At 36.8% G+C, this 18,886-nt stretch overlaps 2 protein-coding genes across 2 annotated transcripts in view; both read right to left on the reverse strand.

The window, feature by feature from the left end:
* LOC132158401 (cell adhesion molecule 4-like) overlaps positions 1-589 on the reverse strand; it is a 141,563-nt gene extending 140,974 nt beyond the window's left edge. The window contains exon 1 of the mRNA XM_059567791.1: positions 327-589. Within this exon, the coding sequence (XP_059423774.1) occupies positions 327-399 (73 nt within the window). The 5' untranslated portion in view covers positions 400-589. The remainder of the gene's footprint in view (positions 1-326) is intronic.
* Positions 590-6,523: 5,934 nt separating this feature from the next.
* si:ch211-79k12.1 (uncharacterized protein LOC568891 homolog) lies at positions 6,524-17,095 on the reverse strand. Its single transcript, XM_059567784.1, has 7 exons — positions 16,940-17,095; positions 15,858-15,979; positions 14,060-14,270; positions 11,861-12,015; positions 8,507-8,651; positions 7,532-7,673; positions 6,524-7,260 (listed from the first exon to the last, which is right to left on the reverse strand). Exons 1-7 carry the CDS (start codon positions 16,995-16,997, stop codon positions 7,173-7,175), a joined length of 921 nt encoding a protein of 306 aa, XP_059423767.1. The 5' UTR covers positions 16,998-17,095; the 3' UTR covers positions 6,524-7,172.
* Positions 17,096-18,886: the final 1,791 nt, after the last annotated feature.

Raw genomic sequence — 18,886 nt, forward strand, 5'->3', positions numbered from 1 at the left:
AATTAGCCTGAACTACACCAAATAATAACAGAAAGCATGTAAAGAGAGAACTTTGAGGGAACCGAAATTAATTTCACTTTCGTGTACATGTTTAAAACTAAGGCTAACGTGATTTCTAGCACATTTAATGCTGGCGATGTGCTGAACCCATGAGCATGTTGTTGGCGATGCCAATGTGTTTACATGTATATGGCTATTCTATACATCTCGAGATGGCAACATCAGTGAACAGATCAAAATATAGTAATTTTTTAGTGGAACATCTGTCCGCGTTCATGGCAAGTTAACTTCCAAAGTGTTTGTGGACTGAATAAATATTGTCTTACCTGTCTGCGAATAGGACAGGAGCAGTAGGAGAGTAAGGGGAGCGCAATACTTCCAAAAAGAAGAAAATGCCATCGTTGTGTTATTCCGATTTCTCTGTTAATTCCTCTTCCTTTGATAGGAATTAGAATAACACGTGCGCGCAGGCTCTCACCTACGAGATATGTCTTTTCTCAACTCCAGTGTTAGCTGGAATTGTTGTGTATTACATACTAGTAGCCTACTCACAGACACTCAATCTGATACACTGCTCAGAATGAAAGGTGGAAATGTAGCAGGGCCGGTTTTTCTTGGGCTCAGCCACAACCAATCGGATGTGACAATGACCGGCGCACACCCAATCATGGGCGGGGTAAAGATTATAATATTATAAGACAAATAACCGTTTGTTTTTATAAAAAAGACAATGTGCTAGACATCGAATTCACAGCGCTAGAACAGCTACTGGAACGAGTCCTAGCCTCCAAATGAACCGCTCTATATATTAACGTGATGAATTACAGTGGCGATCAATAAAGTTTTGAGCGCGGAAATATAAATAATCCGAATTTACTGGAAGACTGCGCTTTTTAATGAATCACTAGCGTGTAGTGTGGAATCCGCAGAGATAAATGACAGATTCACTGACTGGACCAATTCTGAACAAGGAATTAGAATGTGATTCATTCAACTGTGTGACACAAGACGAACAGAATCAACGCGATCATTAGCAGCCAAGCTGGCATGAAACCAGCCCGAGCTCGACTTCATATCTTCCTCAAGCTCATTTCACTGGCGTAATTAAAACCTAAAACAATTCATAGTCTTTAGAGATGAGTTTATAGTTTGTGTTTAGCGACATCATGTGATGATTTGAAGAATAACAATGAGATTTTCAATAGAGCTTTGTGCATGTGTGTAAGTCAGTCAAATAGAGCAGATGGAGGCTAGTTCTCACTGTTTTAGTAAACATTTGTAATTTCTTAATATTACTGTAAAATCTTGAATACGTAAAGCGTTTGAACACACTCCATAGTCCATAGAACACATGTCAACCTTTTTGAGAACTCAAGTAGCCTATAGTATAGGCTATATATTTATTTAATGCCATGTCAGCATCAAAGTCTATTTTCATGGCAAAAACAATAAAAATAATAATAATAATAAATACAAGAGGCCTATAACATTTTGGTAACTAAAAAAGCAGGGTAAGTTGTCACACTGAATATTATTTGCTAAAAAACAATTATTAAGCACAAAACAATTTAATATAACATTGTCATGTTGTAAAACATGTCCTAACTTATATATGAAAAAAAATTGTCTTAACTTAATTCAGCCAGCATTGAGGGTTGATTTTACATTCATTGGTTAAACTGGGCTCTTAGAATAATATATAGAATTTTATAATTAATTAAATTAAATTAAATTAAATAGAATTTTAATTTTGAGACATAATTCACAAAAATCATTTAAGAGGTCCTTGAGCTAGATGTTTGAAATCAACATGCTAACCAACGGGCTAGACTAATCATAATATCTGAAATACAAGCTTTGAGAGACAGATACAGATTACATTAATTTTAACATGACCACACGTTTCTGGTAGAAGAAATCTCAGTTGTTAAATTATGCATAGCAGCAAAAAAAAAAAAAAAGAAGAACAACAGGCCTACTGGCTGCTCTAAATTATGCTTTGTTTTTGCTTTTGCCTATTATAGATTTTGTTCCTTAGTCCAATTATAGTCAATCATAAGAAACACTTCTAGAAGATTATGGGCACTGACAAGCTAGAAATCAACAGCCAGAAAGTCCCTGTGCAGGATCCAAAACATTTGTTTGCTTTCATTCTCTCCACGTGTAGAGCCGCATGGTTGCCAGAGTAGTTTATAATTGGCCAGCATACATCAAACCTTTTGGACTTCTTTGGTCACAGCATAAATCATTTAAAAACGGAAACATGTATACAAAGGAAGCTGCAAGCCATTTCAATGAGAAAGTAATCATGACTGCTGACAAACACCTTAGTAGGTGAAAATACTTTAAACACATCAGTATTTCTTAATTGCAACTCATGGCATCTTGAAATAAAATATTTATGCAGCAAATTAGCAGTTTTTGATGTTTGGGATTCTTTCCTAGTTAACAATAGTAGGGGGAATCGGTATTCTCTGAATTATAGGTGTGTAGGGTTTGTCCTACAGCTCTGAAAAACTTCAAGAGATCAGTGGACATTTTCGAGCTTTTATTATTCAGACCTCTCTTTTATGAAAGTCCATTATCTAGATGATGTAAATGTGAAATGCGTGACCCTTTGGAGCCTTTCCTGCTGCAGGCCATTTACTTTGAAGAGCCCCAAGAGAAAGCGAAATTAAAAAATTAGATTTTTCTTTTAGGTCCGTAGCCATTTCAGATGTTTATACTCCAAAGAACTCGCCATGCTAATATATCCTCTTGTTCAAGGACTTTATGAATAAGCACTGAAGAGGAAGAGAGATATTGAATAATTTGTGTAATAATGTTGTATTCCATGGCATGTACCTTCATTAATGAACTGTCATTGTTAAGGCACGCAAAACACAGTTATTAATGGTGGCCTCTGGTCAGCCGCACACTAGTAATAAAACCACACAAAATGAAACACTAATATAGCAAGACAGAAGAAATGAAATGAGTAGCTATATGATAATGTTTACAGTGATTAACTGCTAAGGTTAAAGCGTTGGAGGGTAAAATTAAGAAACAGTTGTGGTTATGTGGTAACTGAGTATAGTGCAGGCAATTCCTGCTCATGTTGTTTGTGAAAATGTCAAACCAAGTTAAGCTTGTGGCAGCATGTAAAAATAAGATATGTCACATTCTGAAAAAATGCCTCTGGACTGCCTCAAGGCCTTTTTAGGTATGGATTTGTTCTCCTTTTCTTTTGTATTCAAAGAGTTTTCTGACACATTTCTAGTTCTTACCTACATTATTAGATTGGACAGAAGCATAATTACCACCCATTTAGAGACCAAGGTGAAATACAGGTCTAGAATAAAAATGTAGTATTATTTCAAACCGTATGCAGTGCTATGGTTGTATTGATGATCCCTGTCCTTGAATTTGATTGGTCAAGTGACATTACAATCACTGAATCATTTACTGAGACTAGACATAGCATCAGTCACTGCTTCCTACATTGCACATGAATAAGTGTACTTGATGTCTACCAAGGTTTCTGACACCTTCAAATAGTGCACCATATATGAGTATAAGTGAATCATTAAATCATTAATTAGACCGATTCGCTCATCAGTGGTTCATTATGGAATTGATTTTGCTTTAGAATTGGTTCATTGGATAATAGTCAAAGTAGCTGGCAATAAGTTACTCAAATTTTTTTATTTATTTTTTATTTAACCCATATTTTACCAGGAATAATCCCTTGAGATAAAAATCTCTTCTACCAGGGAGTCCTGGCCAAAATGGCAGCATACAAAATTTTACACATAAAATATTACAAGACAAGCATTAAAGGAAAACAAAACAAAAACAAAAAATCCTGTCACAAAAATGTCCAGCACTCAAGATTAATGTAATATATAAATGTTAAGTAAAACAGGAACATGATTCTTTCAAATGTGACGTCAAAAGGTTTCTAAAAATATTTAACGATGGCAGCATGTTTAGCTTCAAAGTACTCTGCATTTCATTCCATAGTCTGGGCGCATAACAGGAAAAGGCAGTTTTACCAAACTCGGTGTATGATCGAGGCACAGTTAAAAGTAATTTAAAAGACGATCTAGTTTTATAGCTACCAGAACAATAAGATAGGAGACTACAGATATACAGAGGCAGTTTACCTATTAGAGCTTTGGCAATAAACATCAACATATGCATTTTTCTCCTCTGATACAAGGAGGGCCAGCCAACCAAATCAAACAAAGTGCAATGATGGGTACATGTAGGAGCATTTGTCACAAATCGTATTGCAGCATGGTATATGCAATCTAATTTTTTTAATGAAGATACATTAGCATGCATATAAATCACATCGCCATAGTCCAGCACAGAGAGAAAACAACTTTGAATAATTCTCTTTTTGGCTTCAGATGGAAAACATTTCTTTAAACGAAAAAGAAACCCCAATTTGGGTCTGAGTTTTTTTGAAAGATTGTCAATATGAATATTAAAACCTAACCTTTCATCAAGCCATATGCCCAGGTATTTATAGGTATTTACTCTTTCTACACAGTCCCCTTCCAAAGTTAAAATGGGTGGAATCACGAGTGTGTTACGAGAGCGAGTAAACAGCATATATTTAGTTTTCTTAATATTTAAAACCAATTTTAAATTTAACAATGAAGATTGCAATAGCTGGAAAGAATCTTGTAATAGCTCAACAGCTTTTTTTATGGACTGTGCAGACGTATAAATAATTGTATCATCGGCATATAAATGCAGTTTAGCTGGCGTTAAACCGAGGTCCTGACTCTCTGTGGTCATTAAAAATCCCAGGAAGTCTTTCGAAAAGAGTAGAGGTGTGACCTTGGCATCCTGGCTAAATTCGCCCATTGGCCTCTGACCATCATGGCCTCCTAACAATCCCCATATCTGCTGATTGGCTTCATCACTCTGTCTCCTCTCCACCAGTAAGCTGGTGTGTGGTGGGCGTTCTGGCGCACTATGGCTGCCGTCGCATCATCCAGGTGGATGCTGCACACTGGTGGTGGATGAGGAGATACCCCCAGACTATGTAAAGCGCTTTGAGTGCCTAGAAAAGCGCTATACAAATGTAATGAATTATTATTATTATTATAATTATTATATTATTATTATCATCGGCATATAAATGCAGTTTAGCTGAAGTTATATCTTGACCCAAACCATTTATATAAATTGAAAATAAAATTGGTGCTAAAATGGATCCCTGAGGAACACCTTTCTTGATTTCTAGTTTTTTTGAAAAGTAATTTTCAACTGCGATCTTTCGGATAAATAATTTTTAAACCAATTTATACTCTTTTTACTAAAACCTAAGGACCTGAGTCTTTTTAAAAGAATTTTGTGATCTACAGAATCAAAAGCTTTAGAGAGATCTACAAATAAAGCAGCACAGTAATTTTTATTATCTAAAGAAGTAATAATATCATTTGTGACAAGAGTTGCCGCTGTTACAGTACTATGGGCTGACCTAAACCCCGATTGAAACTCATTTAAAATATTATTTTATGTTAAAAACTGTTTAACCTGATCATTTACAAAAGACTCAAAAACTTTTGCCATAACTGATAACCTTGAAATAGGACGATAGTTATCCAGTTCATGAGGGTCACCCCCTTTTAACAAAGGAATACTAACGTATTGTTCTTTTACAACAGAGTAACAAACAATAATAATAATAATAATTCATTACATTTGTATAGCGCTTTTCTAGGCACTCAAAGCGCTTTACATAGTCTGGGGGTATCTCCTCATCCACCACCAGTGTGCAGCATCCACCACTATGATGCGACGGCAGCCATAGTGCGCCAGAACGCCCACCACACACCAGCTTACTGGTGGAGAGGAGACAGAGTGATGAAGCCAATCAGCAGATATGGGGATTGTTAGGAGGCCATGATGGTCAGAGGCCAATGGGCGAATTTAGCCAGGATGCCGAGGTCACACCTCTACTCTTTTCGAAAGACTTCCTGGGATTTTTAATGACCACAGAGAGTCAGGACCTCGGTTTAACGCCTCATCCGAAGGACGGTGCTTGTTGACAGTATAGTGTCCCCATCACTACACTGGGGCACTAGGACCCACACAGAACACAGGGTGAGCACCCCCTACTGGTCTCACTAGCACCTCTTCCAGCAGCAACCTAGTTTTCTCAGGAGGTCTCCCATCCAGGTACTGACCAGGCTCAGCCCTGCTTAGCTTCAGTGGGAAACCAGTCTTGGGCTCCAGGGTGATATGGCTGCCGGCAAGATGCAAATGACATGATAGTCATGCTCATGTGATATTGTTTAATTGTATTTTGTAATGGTCAGTTAGGGGATGTGTGTTATGTATCAGAACTCTTAACTGAAAAATGACCTGTATTTTTTGGAATACCTCGCAAATCTGAAATGGAAAGAGCTTTTTATAAACAGCAGAAATGCCATTTACATAGAAATGAACTCTCTTGAGATTTCTTCAAAGTTGGGCATACATGGATGTCTATCTTAATTAGATCAGTAACAACACTGGAGGCAGATTATGTCGTAAAATTATTTTAATAGCTTTAAATTCAAAGATATGGAAAAATCAAACTTAAGTAAAAAAAGTGCTACAGTTTCAAAGTGCTTCTAGAGTAATTGGTTCAGTTTTAGTTTGGATCTTATCTACTGTTCTTTCAAATGAAGCAGAAGATTATATACTTATGTAAAGCAATACCCCAAAAAATGTCTACATCTGACTAAATGATCGTACAGCTTGCAGATGGTAGTCTTCCTAAAAAGAAATGTTAATCAGTTTGAAGAAATAAGCCAACCCAAGGCTGGTGGGAAGAAAGAAGCATTCAATGTCACCTCACAAAAACATATTTTCGCCTTTACTCAATTTTGCAGGGTTGTTGAATCAATACAGAGAAAATTGCACACCTTTTGTTGAAGAGCACTGCTGCCATCAACACTGGAAAGGACACACAGTAAAACCATCACTTGTCCCCACTTTGTATACATTTTCGATTCCCCGCATAGACAGTCTCCTAATTATATATCTGAACGAAGACCCAAGAGCATAACAAAATCCATGAGCAAAACTCTCATTAACTCTTTTCTGCTGTGAATACCCAATACTCCCTAATCTTTTTTCTCGTCTTCTTTTCTCTCCTCTCCTTTCCAGTCCTTCATCAATCTGGCTCTTTACACCAGCGGCTGCTTGTCAGAGGCGGAGGAGGGCAGGGACTCCACGCTGGCTCTGTAGATGGGTTTCTTCTGGGAGCGGTCATCACTGAAAGGACAAGAGAAGGAAATACGACAGAGTGAGTGTTTTATCGGGCAGAATAAGAAAAGATTTGGACCTGAGGGAGAATGTGGTTAGTGAGATTTATTTGCACATAGACTAGCCTGTCTGGACAGCTTTTGAGGGAGTGAGAAGATGCGTCTGCTGATGCTCACAATAATACACAGACTCTACACCACATGATGGAGGAGGGGTGGAGGTCAAACACCCACGTAAATCATTTCTAGACAACATGACTAGGATGGTTCAAAGTACTTACATGGGTCCCTTGTTCTTCCTCTGTCTGGCTCGGCGGCAGAGGTAAGTGGTCATTGCTATCACAACCACCAGAAGAATCAATCCTGCTCCAGCTACCGTGAGAAAAATGTGACCGCTGGTTGTCTTATACCATGCTGCATCCTCTATAAGACAGAGACAATTACATATTATACACCATAAAAACACCTTTACTCGATCAACACTTTGGTAGTATTTTCTCAATCTTGGGCAGGTGAGGTAAGTATCAGCATTAAATCAAATTCAACCTTATGTACATCAAGTTCTTATTGTGATTTATCAGTTCACGTTAGTGCAAATAAAATAATTTATATTCTTCAAATCAAATCAAAGTGCAATAACTTGCTCTTTCTCTGAAATGACTCTCATTTTCAGCTGACATCAATTTGGTTCCATGGCTTAAATTTTTACACTTTGAATGTACTTAACAGAGGCTGGTATACTTTTTTTTTCAGAACAAATTAATAAATATCTTTACTGTCAAAATGCAGAAAGGTATTGAGTTATCAAAAGACATTAGGGCACAGTTAGGCACAATTATCTGTCAAGCTGCTTTAAAACAACATGGATTGTGAAAAGTACTCTACCGATAAAATTAACTTTATGTAATTGTTAAAGCTATAATGCTCAGTTCTTACAGAATGGCAGTCAGATATTATTTTCCTGTCTCATTATGGAATATGTCATATTATGGAAGTTAAATGGAGTCAGTGGGGTCACAAGGTCAATCTTGTCTTCCACAGGCTTACATTTGGCCAAAGCACCACTGTTTGAGATAATCAATTGGCGCCAAATGTCTTCCTGTTGTATTCAGATCATTTAAACTGAATATTGAATAAACAGTGCTATTCATATCAAATGAAAGGCTTAAATCATATACACATTCTGTATATAAACAATTCAACTCGAGTTGTTTACTATAAGCGGCACACTGTCGACCCCTTTTTGCTGTTCTGACCTTTTAGAACAGTGATGCTGATTGTACGTTTCTTCATGAGAGAACGCACAGTAGGAGACTGAGCCGAACAGGTGAATCTTCCCCCATCCTGTTCCCTCACCTTCTCCAACTTCAGCTTATTGGAGGCCAAAAGCCAGTCTTCTCCCTTGATAGAAAAAAGACAGGGAGGAAGTTATTGAGAAGTGAAAGCAAAGCAGGAACTCCATGAGAGATCTGATGTAAGAAAGATAAGCCAGAATTTTTAATTCCTAAAAAGGGAAGCATGCAAGACGGTGAATTCCCACTTCTGTATACTTTTTAAATAATAACGCAATAGTTCAAGGTTACATAACATACACAGTTTCACCTAATCTCACGTTAATCTTGAGTGCCTATAGAGTAGTACTGCATCATTCATATCTCCAAAAAGTCTTTGGTTTTATCATATTTATAAAAGAAAAATACAGCTTTACGATTCTCTCCGGAAAAAGCCGAGCTCCTGGAGGCCTGTCGTCACTGAAATGACCAGAACACACAAATGCACTTGCTACACTGCCCCGGAAAAACAACCTGCATCCACTGTTCATGTAACGCTGGGTTCTTGGGGAAGCTGAACACAGTAAACTTTCCCTCACATCCAAAAACACACTTATTTGGAGACATTCTCGAACAAATCCTATGCAGCGCTGCCAACGATTTCCAGATGAAGCACGTTGATGTGGGCCTCGCTCTCCTCTGGTCAAAGGTGTGTGTGGGCACGCTTTTCCAAGAGAAATGCTCATATAAGGTTCCACCATCGTCTACGTTACTATTAGATCCACGATCGAAAAAAAAATAGCCAAAACTTGTACCAACCAAGAAGTAAGAGTTTAAGCACAGAAATTCTCTGTCTTTCTTCCAAATAATTTTTTAAAAACTTTGGCCATGTTTAGCATGAGAATCCATCTCTTTAAAGCCTGGTTCTCACGGGACGATTTTAAAATTGTCGGCCGATTTTCCAAACCTGAGAGACCCCACACACGGCGATAAAAAATCACGGGTCTAACAGTGTTGGTCGTACAGTGTGTGGTGTGCAGCCACACGGCAAAATCAACACATCACACACGAACCGATTTGACTCCCGAGCATTCCCAGGTCAGACGGGAAATCTCGCAAAATCCCTCGAGATCAAACGTGACTTCAGAGTTAACAATCATGGCAGACGAAGAGGATGCAGTGGCCATAGTTTGTCCTTTGTTTGTAACCGGAAAAAAAAAACATAAGAAAAAAAAGAAAAGGCGATGGTCAAAGAAGTGGAGACAAAGTCCTCCATCTCCGACGTCCACCGAACTTTCTGGTGCGCCATGCCACAGGATGTTTTGATTTTGTTTCCCGGTACTTCCTCGCTGCCTCGTCACCTCGCTTTCTGATTGGCTACACGCCACAGTCCACAGGCTGCGTGATCGTTTGTCCTCGGGGGACACCACACACGAGAAGAAATCGGGCCAAATAAATCCAACATGTTGGATATCCCCGATTTGAGATCGGAGCGGTCCCAACGTCCTACCGAGCAGAGGAGAGCAGTCTTAACACACCACACACGGCAGGAATATCTGATCAGATTATTTTACGATAATCGGAGCATCCTTAAGATTGTCGGAAGGTGTCAATCGGGGCTAAAATCGGCCTAATTATCCTGCCGTGTGAACCAGCCTTAACACTGTGAACAACTCTGAAAACACAAAACACCACTGTAGCCCCCCTTTAAAGTAAAAACAAGTAAAACAAAAGTAAAACAAAATCTGCTAAAAGTTTCCTAGGAATCCCTGCACCAGTTACAATATATAATAATAATGATAGTGAGCATAAGAGAGTAATGAAGCAAAAATAAAACATAACACTGTACAATTCAAGGAAACAAATGCCTGTGCAAAATCCATTCAGAGCACATCATAACCATACAAATGCTTTTGGCACTAAAAGAACTTCTGCAGCCTGCCAACAAAGTCAATTTCAATTTAAATGAAAGTGAATTAAGAGGATTCCCAGTCAAGCCAAAGTACCATTGTTTAAGCTAATCTGTTGGCTCTAATGTCTTCCTATTACCATGCTCTGACATTTAAGGGAAGCTGGCTTTTCTGGTTTAGTCTTCATAAGAAATTGTTCATAAAAATCCAAAGTGCATATTCAAAACCAAACTGAGTACCGGTAAGTGAAAATATGTACTGTCAGAGAATGACACTGCACAATTGTGACGTGTGGTGGTGGAGGACAGACTAATAGACATCCTAATAACAGGAATGAGTAATTCTGCCCTTCCATCTCATGAGATTCTATGGTCATCAGTCACCCACACCATGACATTTGGAGGGAATTTTTTCGGTCTGAGAAACAGAGTATGCACATGCTTTTTACAGCATGTTACATATATGATGCACCATTACTCACAGGTTCACAATGGACAATTTGTCTCACCAGCCCGTAGTGAGTAAATGGAGTTTAACTAGCCTTAACAGAAAACATTTGGTACTGTCCCTAAAACACTGTCCCTATAGCAGTGGCTAAAAAGATATTGCAAAATATAGAAATATACTTCAGTCCCCTTGAAACAGCACGTCAAGATTTTGTTCCTTAAAATATATACATTTTTGGTTGCTCAGTATGATTAATATTTCACATGTGTTGCCACATGGTGAAATACATTACTAGACTTCCTAGATGTAAAAAAAATGTTGGAACATTTACCACTGAGGTGGAAGCTGCTTGAGTCCTGACAGATGTTTTCTTTAACAAACATCTGTTAAGACTCACGTGGCTTATTCCTTTGATTTGAATCACATGTGCGAGTTATATCAGTGATTGTGTGATTATCATTCTCACATTCTGCTTAAACTTAAACTTCTACTTTAACCATTTTGTTAAATAACTAGCCACTAAGATGTAACTGGCCCCTGATGAGTTTTATTTCCTCACTAAAGCCAACTTTTGCTCACATTTGGCTGCATTTTTGGACCATAGTTGCACACGGCTCAAATAAAAAAATAAAAACAAATTCAGAATTTATTTGTAGAGTGTAGTCTAGACTAGACCACTAGCTAGAGACTCTTCAGTGTAGATCTAGCATGCACTGTTCCAGGCTTAGCACATTACCTGTTCTGACTAAATGAGTTGACAACTTTCACAGCCTTTTCCTCAGACATGTGTGAATAAGCTTATTTTCACTTCAACAGCAAACTGGCCTTCCAGGTCTTTCTCTCAAATGTATGAAAGACTTACATGAAAACAGGCAACTGCAACCCCAATACAGCATTTTTGCAGTAGACAGAGTAATGCATCATGTTTAAAAATAACTGTAAGGAAACAGAGAAGCAGAGCATTAGATATTAAATCTGTCACCTCTTTAGCCCAGAAGTACTCAGGTGCCTCAGAAGCTGAAGTAGAACATTCCAGCTCCACATCATCTCCTAAGCGTACTTTGAGGTCCTGCACCGAGTTGAAATAACGTGTTAAGTATCCCAAACCAGCCCTGTGCACAGCCACCTCCCGCATATCTGGGAGAGGAAAAAGAGAGAACATTTGAGGATGAAACGGATTAGTCTAAACAGCTCTGCTCCAGGGTACATTTGCATAGCATAAAAACAAGGAAGTAGGGCATGGAAATTCTGAATTTTCATAGCTCAAAAAATAACAAATGTACAGTATATATTTAATATTATATAAGATATGCTATGTAAACATAATTGTTTAGATATTCATAAAATATACATGTATAAACATCATGTCACAGTGTCTGGGTTGTGTTCCCTGGGTTTCTACTAGGTGTCCTCCTTTCTCACGGTGTCTGTCTCCTTATCACTTCCTGTTCCCTTATTTGGTCACCTTCCTCCTGTTGAGTAATTGATTGTTCCCCACCTGTCTCCTGTTCCCTCATTATCCTTCTGTGTATTTATACCCGGTCTGTCTGAGTCTGTGTTACGGAGTCCTTGTTTAATGTTTAGAGTTATTCATGTCCGTCGTGCCTTGCCTTGCCTTGCCTTGCCTTGCCTTGCCTTGCCTTGCCTTGCCTTGCCTTGCCTTGCCTTGCCTTGCCTTGCCTTGCCTTGCCTTGCCTTGCCTTCGTGTTTTGTTTATGTTTATATTTGGATTTGTTGGATATCGACCCCTGCCTGGACTGTTTACCTCTTTTGGATTGCCCCTTTAAAGGGAATGTAAGTAGGAATTACTCCCATCTAGTGGTGAAATTGTATTTTGCATTCAAACTAATTTTGCTCTCCAGCGCCTTCTAATAGCACTTGTCTTCTAATAGCTTCTAATTGTCTTCTAATAGAATGTCTTCTAATAGCACTTCGTTTTGGCGACGATGTTTTCTTCTCCTGTGGCGCGGCATATGTATGGTCCATAATAAGAATGCAATCCAGCCTTTTAAACTTGCCGGTGCAGTTTCAAGCGCCTCTCACTGCTCTGCACCTGCGTTTCTGGCTCTGACCGAAAACGCGTTGTGGAAATGCGTTGGCTTAGTACTTTTTGTCCCTCTCTGCTATTATAGTTTTGCAAGATGGCGGAACTACATGGAAGCCTCCGTCGACCTACCCGTCCCATGTATATAAAGATAATAAATTCTTCATTTACGAGGATTAGTTTAAACATTGGCATAGGTATTTGTACACCATTGAGGGCATATTTATGAATAAAAATATTGATTTTAGATAATAAAATACCTAAAAAGTTACTTATTGTCCCTTTAATAAATACATACCCGCAATTGGTTCTCTCTCCTGTGTTATCTGTAACACCGTACGTGACACATCATCAGTAAGATTTTTCGAAAGAAATCAATAATTTTATTCAGACATGATAGATTACATTCATCCAGAGTGGTAGTAAAGTCTTTTTAAATAGATTTAGATTAAATAAATGTTCTTATGAACTTTCTATTCATATTACATTGATATATCCATTTAAGCAGAATAACCTTTTTATATATATAGAAAAATCTTTCCAAATCAGTAAACTAGAATGATTTCTGAAGGATTATATGACATTAGAGGCTGGTGCAATGACTAAATAAATAAATATAAAAATATCTATTACTCTTTTTGCTTAAATTTTGCTAATAAAATAAATAAACAGATCAATAACTAAATGCAGCATTTTGTAACTTGCTGGTGACTCTGATGGATTATCAAAAATGATTATAGTATATTAAGTCCAGGTTCACTGTAATAATACAATGTGAGCAGGGATCATCTTGTTTCAATCTGATAATTCATACTGAACATTTCTGTATCGATCCATCTGTTTTTCACCACTGTCAAATCATCTCTGCCCAGTGTAAAGCACCAAATCAATACCAATATTGATTTTGTTATCTTGGGAGATAGAGCTTTATTTGTCCTCAAATCTTTGAATTCCAAATATAAAACTTCCTTGCAACAAAATGTCAGATGCAACTTGCCTCACATACAACGATGGAAGGATTGAAGTTTCTGGACAATCTAGACCGATCAATTTATGTATGTAGCAGTAGGTATCAGTGGGGATTTGCTTCGAAGATCGTTAGCACTTTTCATGCTGCCCTTGATGTCTCTTACTCACAGTGTATGGGGATGGTGAAGAGTTGGGAGGAGTTGTCTGCTGCAGAACTGTCCTCACTGACGCAGCGGTATGGACCCTCGGACCAGGACTGGATGCCGGGGATGAAGAGGAGCAGTCTGCCATCCTCCCTTCTCACATCCACGTCATACAGAAAACACCGGCGGTAGAAATACACTTGATCTGACTCGAGCCGGTACCACACCCCCCGGTACTGCAGCAAAAAAAAAAAAATTTCACTCCTGTAGCTTGAATATGATCAACTTAATATATTATCAGCAAATTATTTACTTTGACTATATTAGTGATGCCTTTTTTGTCCTGTTTGGGGCACACACAAATTCTTAATTCTTCAAAACATCTATTTTTATGAAAGATTTTGTAATAACATTCATTTCATTTTGGGGGAACTTGTTTATTTTGATTGCTTGTTCAACCTTCCTTGAACAAATCTTCCTTAACCCTATAAAGCCTTACATGTAAAAATAATAGTTTGAAATCTATTTGTTTTTTGAGTATCAAATTTGATTTGGCCAAAAGGTAGATGAAATACTGATAGCTTGTAAATCAATATGATCTTATAACAGGGTAACAGACTACTAGATAAAATGCATATAAATATCAGTTGTTACTCTGTATTTACCATATACTTTAGTAAGATGATATTCAAGTGCTTAGTTTTATGAACAATACTCTGTATTTTTATTGTGGTTATTGCAAAACTTTTAATAAAATGCCAATTTTAAAGATACACACACAAACATTCCTCAAAAGCCATTTATTACATTATAATACATTTTCAAAAAAATCTATGTATGGATGAATATATAAAGCAAAGCGGTTAAAATCCAGTAAGTGGTAATCAAGAAAAAACACATATTTTCTTACATTTCACAGCAAAAAAAAAATACTTGCACCATGACCAAATGATACCAAAATGCTTTTACTTGTTTGAAAGGTAAAGTATTATTGACATGGCAGAAGGAATGTAGTAGAATGTGTAGAATGTAGTAGAATGTGTAGAATGTAGTAGAATGTGTCAACCTGATCAGGTTGATAATCCAAAGGCTTTAGAAATCTGGTTAGCAAAAATAATGGCTTAGGATTTATGGGTTAAAATGTCTTGCTGATGGAAGGAACACTAGCCAAATTTGATAAAGTTTGTTACACTTGGAGGAAGTAGACTATTCAGGGCACTGGCACTAGGATCTCACTAACACAGGTTAATGAGAGATTGCAAAACAAAGCATCTGTCTTTGTGATTGCTGGTATGGAAAACCTGTTTTGCTCGAATGCATTTAGCTGGAAAAGGTGACAGACAGACTCTGCACTGACAGAAGCAGCAGATGCTTTGAATCCTCCAAAGGCCCCTCACTGCCAGGTACTAATTAAACCCAGAATAACAGCTCTCAGAAGCTCACTAAAACGCACACTGCCTCCTGCTGTTTAAATACTAGTTGCAATCTTGATCTCCAAGCAAATAAATTCAAAATAATGTTATTGTTCTTTATTTGCTATTTCCCTATAAGTTTGTTTATGAAATCATGAGAGCAGTTGTGCGGATATTTGAGAGTAGGCATCCCTTACAGATAGGCTTGTAATTTTATACAGTAATCAGACCAGCATCGCTGCAGAGGACGTGCACAGACAGCAACATTAAATAAACCCTTCTCATTTCCCATGAGAAACAAGGTGTCATTCAGTTCAAATCTGCTGTTTTCTTGACATTTACAGGCAAATGCACATCAAAGCGGAAAAGTTTACCAGATATTTCCTTTCCATTGTGTTTTAGTGACCTCACCTTGGAGAGCCTCTCAAAGTGAACTCTGCTCATGTTCAACTCGGATTCTGTATCCACACACTCCAATGTCACATCTTGTCCTTCCAGAATCGGCTCAGTTGGACCTTTTAACTCTAAAGAAGCTGAAGAACAGTAAAACAATACAGAAGAATAGTAAGAATAGTAAAACAAAAATGCATACAAAAAAATTGCATCCATAATGGGTTACTCATAAGAATTTGTTTAGTATCTCATATGGAAACAGTTTCTTTTGTCACTCTGGTCTGACAAATCAGCTTATGTATTTATGTAACTGTATGTAACATTCCAGAATACTCTTCTTTCTAAACTTCCTGGTCTGTATAATTTGTTTGCACACCAACCTTTACAACAACAGGCACATGAGAGGGCAATTTACATGCTATCTGATGTGTTGTAAAACTAAGGTGAAGCATTGTACAAATACAGAAATACATGTATATTTTTTTCTTGATATTCTTAAAGTATCACGTGGAATGTCATTGAAATAATTTATTGTCAAGCAAATGTGAACCTGCTTTTTGAACAAAAACAATTTCCTTAAAATGTTGTCTAACTGGATAGGTCAGGAATGTGTATGTCAGGTGTGCATTAGGTGAAATAGATGATGCTGAATGTCTATACAATCAAATGATGTTTTGGGCTGTGACGATGCAAATGCAATCTTTATGGGGATTATATCGTTATATTAGAAATCTGTAATGTTAGACAAACAGGAAGACAAAAAATCCCTGGTTTGCCCATGAAGAAGTAAATTGTTGCTATTTCAGACTTATTAAATTTTGAGATGTCCAATTCTGAACGTTTAGATACATTTTCGATTGTACAAATGTATCCAAGCTTTAGTTTAAACGCCAGTCAGCAATACAAGAAAATAATCATAATAAATAATCCCATAAAAATAATAAAAATTTGTACAATTGTAACATCTTGTAGCTCTGCTCTAGGTATTTTGTTTTTATAGATATACAAATTGCGTTTGGTTTATAACATTGATTCTAAGTTAAAACAGTGAAAAGGCAGTAACAAATAATGGTTTTGCGAAGACAAGCAAAATAGGTTACCTGTGGATCTTTGGAGAAAGGTGAACGCCAGGACTGTGATGAAAATATAGCCTCTCATTTTGAAGGATCTTGACTTCTGGGTTTGAGAGAAACTTCTGCCGAAATGAAAGTTTGTAAACACAATTTATGAGCGTGAAAGGAGGTGGAGCTTGCGAGACTCACAATGCTATTGTTTATTTTCTAGCCTATTTCTAACAAAGAGACAACGATGCACGAACATAATGCTACAAAGTGTCATATTTATTAGTGTTACATTTGTTCTTTCATATTACAAAAATACTTAGAGACAACGCTGTCTTACGCCGTGATATCAAAATATATAACGCCTCATTCAAAAAAGTGCATGCGTCACTTGTATCTAGCATAATATATGTTCCGAGGGTATGAGTTCGTTTCAATATGAAAAGGCATTCGCTTTATTCTGGCACCTATCAGAACGTTACAATTTTGTTTCATTTGTGTATGACAAACTGCTGATATGTGAATCTGCTGTAAATAATTCCATCAGGACTACTTAAATTTATGTTGCGGTTACATCCTCAGGAACTGAAATTCCTTTTCTAAAAAGTTTATTTTACGACGGATGACGCATTACAGTAGCCTACTGAAAAAAAATAAAGAAATCTTCCATACATTTAAAACTGATTATTGTAGCCTACATAATTGGCCATAACATCCTTATAGTAATTTTTAAAGTACTTTTTACCTCACCATTCTTTCATTTAAAAAAAAATTTAGTTATGGTCAATGGATTCTCTATATATTCTCTCATTATATTGAGTTGTCGATGTAAACATTTGATAGGTTTGATATAATTTATATATATATATATATATATATATATATGTGTGTGTGTGTGTGTGTGTGTGTGTGTGTGTATGCGCAACCCAGTGCAAAAGTTCTTTGGAATTATTTTAAACAGTAAAAGGTCATGTTATTTATATATATATATATATATATATATATATATATATATATATATATATATATATATATATATATATATATAAGAAACACATTACATGCATGTAAATAGATCTGGAGAGAATATTATCTTCTCTTACCAGCCAGCTAACAAAATAAATAAATAGATAAATACATTAAAAAAATATTTAAATGACCCAGGTCACTGGAGGGAAGGGAAATAATAAACATGCATGTTAGAATGTACTTAGTATAATAGGCCATTAAATAATACATAGCCATGTAAATTTGAAGAGGGCAGAATAGTAGCTAGGGTGCAATGGAAATTCCCTAGTCTTATGTTCATTGACCTTACAGTAATTTCAGACAGTCACAGGTTACTCAGCGAAGGTGAATTCTTTAGGAAGTGCAAGCAACTAGTTGTAGTTTTGAAAAATATTCGTAGGAGGCTACTTATTTGTTTGTTGTAGATAAAGTGTCATGTATCATATTGAGAATGTGTAACCCCAAAACATGGTTCAAGGATTCTGGTCTGAAATGTATCACAAATGTTACAGTTACAAAATTAAAAAATTAATTAAAAAAATAAATAAATAAACAGAATACATAATTAAACCAAACTGATATCACTACGATCACAAAGTTGAATATTTTAAACTCTTAAAATGAAAACATCAAATAATGTACATCAGCATTTATTTCTGTTGATACATGTGTACACAATAGACATGTATTGTAGACATGAGCTAAACTGACAGATGAACAACAAGCTGAATAGTTGAGCGTTGTTTAATTTAAAACTGCATTAATTCTTCAACCACACTCACATGTGGTACAAATAATCTTAATGACCATATTTGTGTTTTTGTCTTATTTTACATGTGCTTCTCAAGATTCCCATTAAGAAAGACATTGGTACTTCAGCAGAAAACTGTGATCTGTCAATTTCAGGCTTTAAACCTTTCATTTACCCTAAGAAAGCAATTACAAACATTCATCCATTCTCAAAACCACTTATCCTCT

The sequence above is a fragment of the Carassius carassius genome, chromosome 15 (assembly GCF_963082965.1).
Source record: "Carassius carassius chromosome 15, fCarCar2.1, whole genome shotgun sequence".
Taxonomy (NCBI): domain Eukaryota; kingdom Metazoa; phylum Chordata; class Actinopteri; order Cypriniformes; family Cyprinidae; genus Carassius; species Carassius carassius.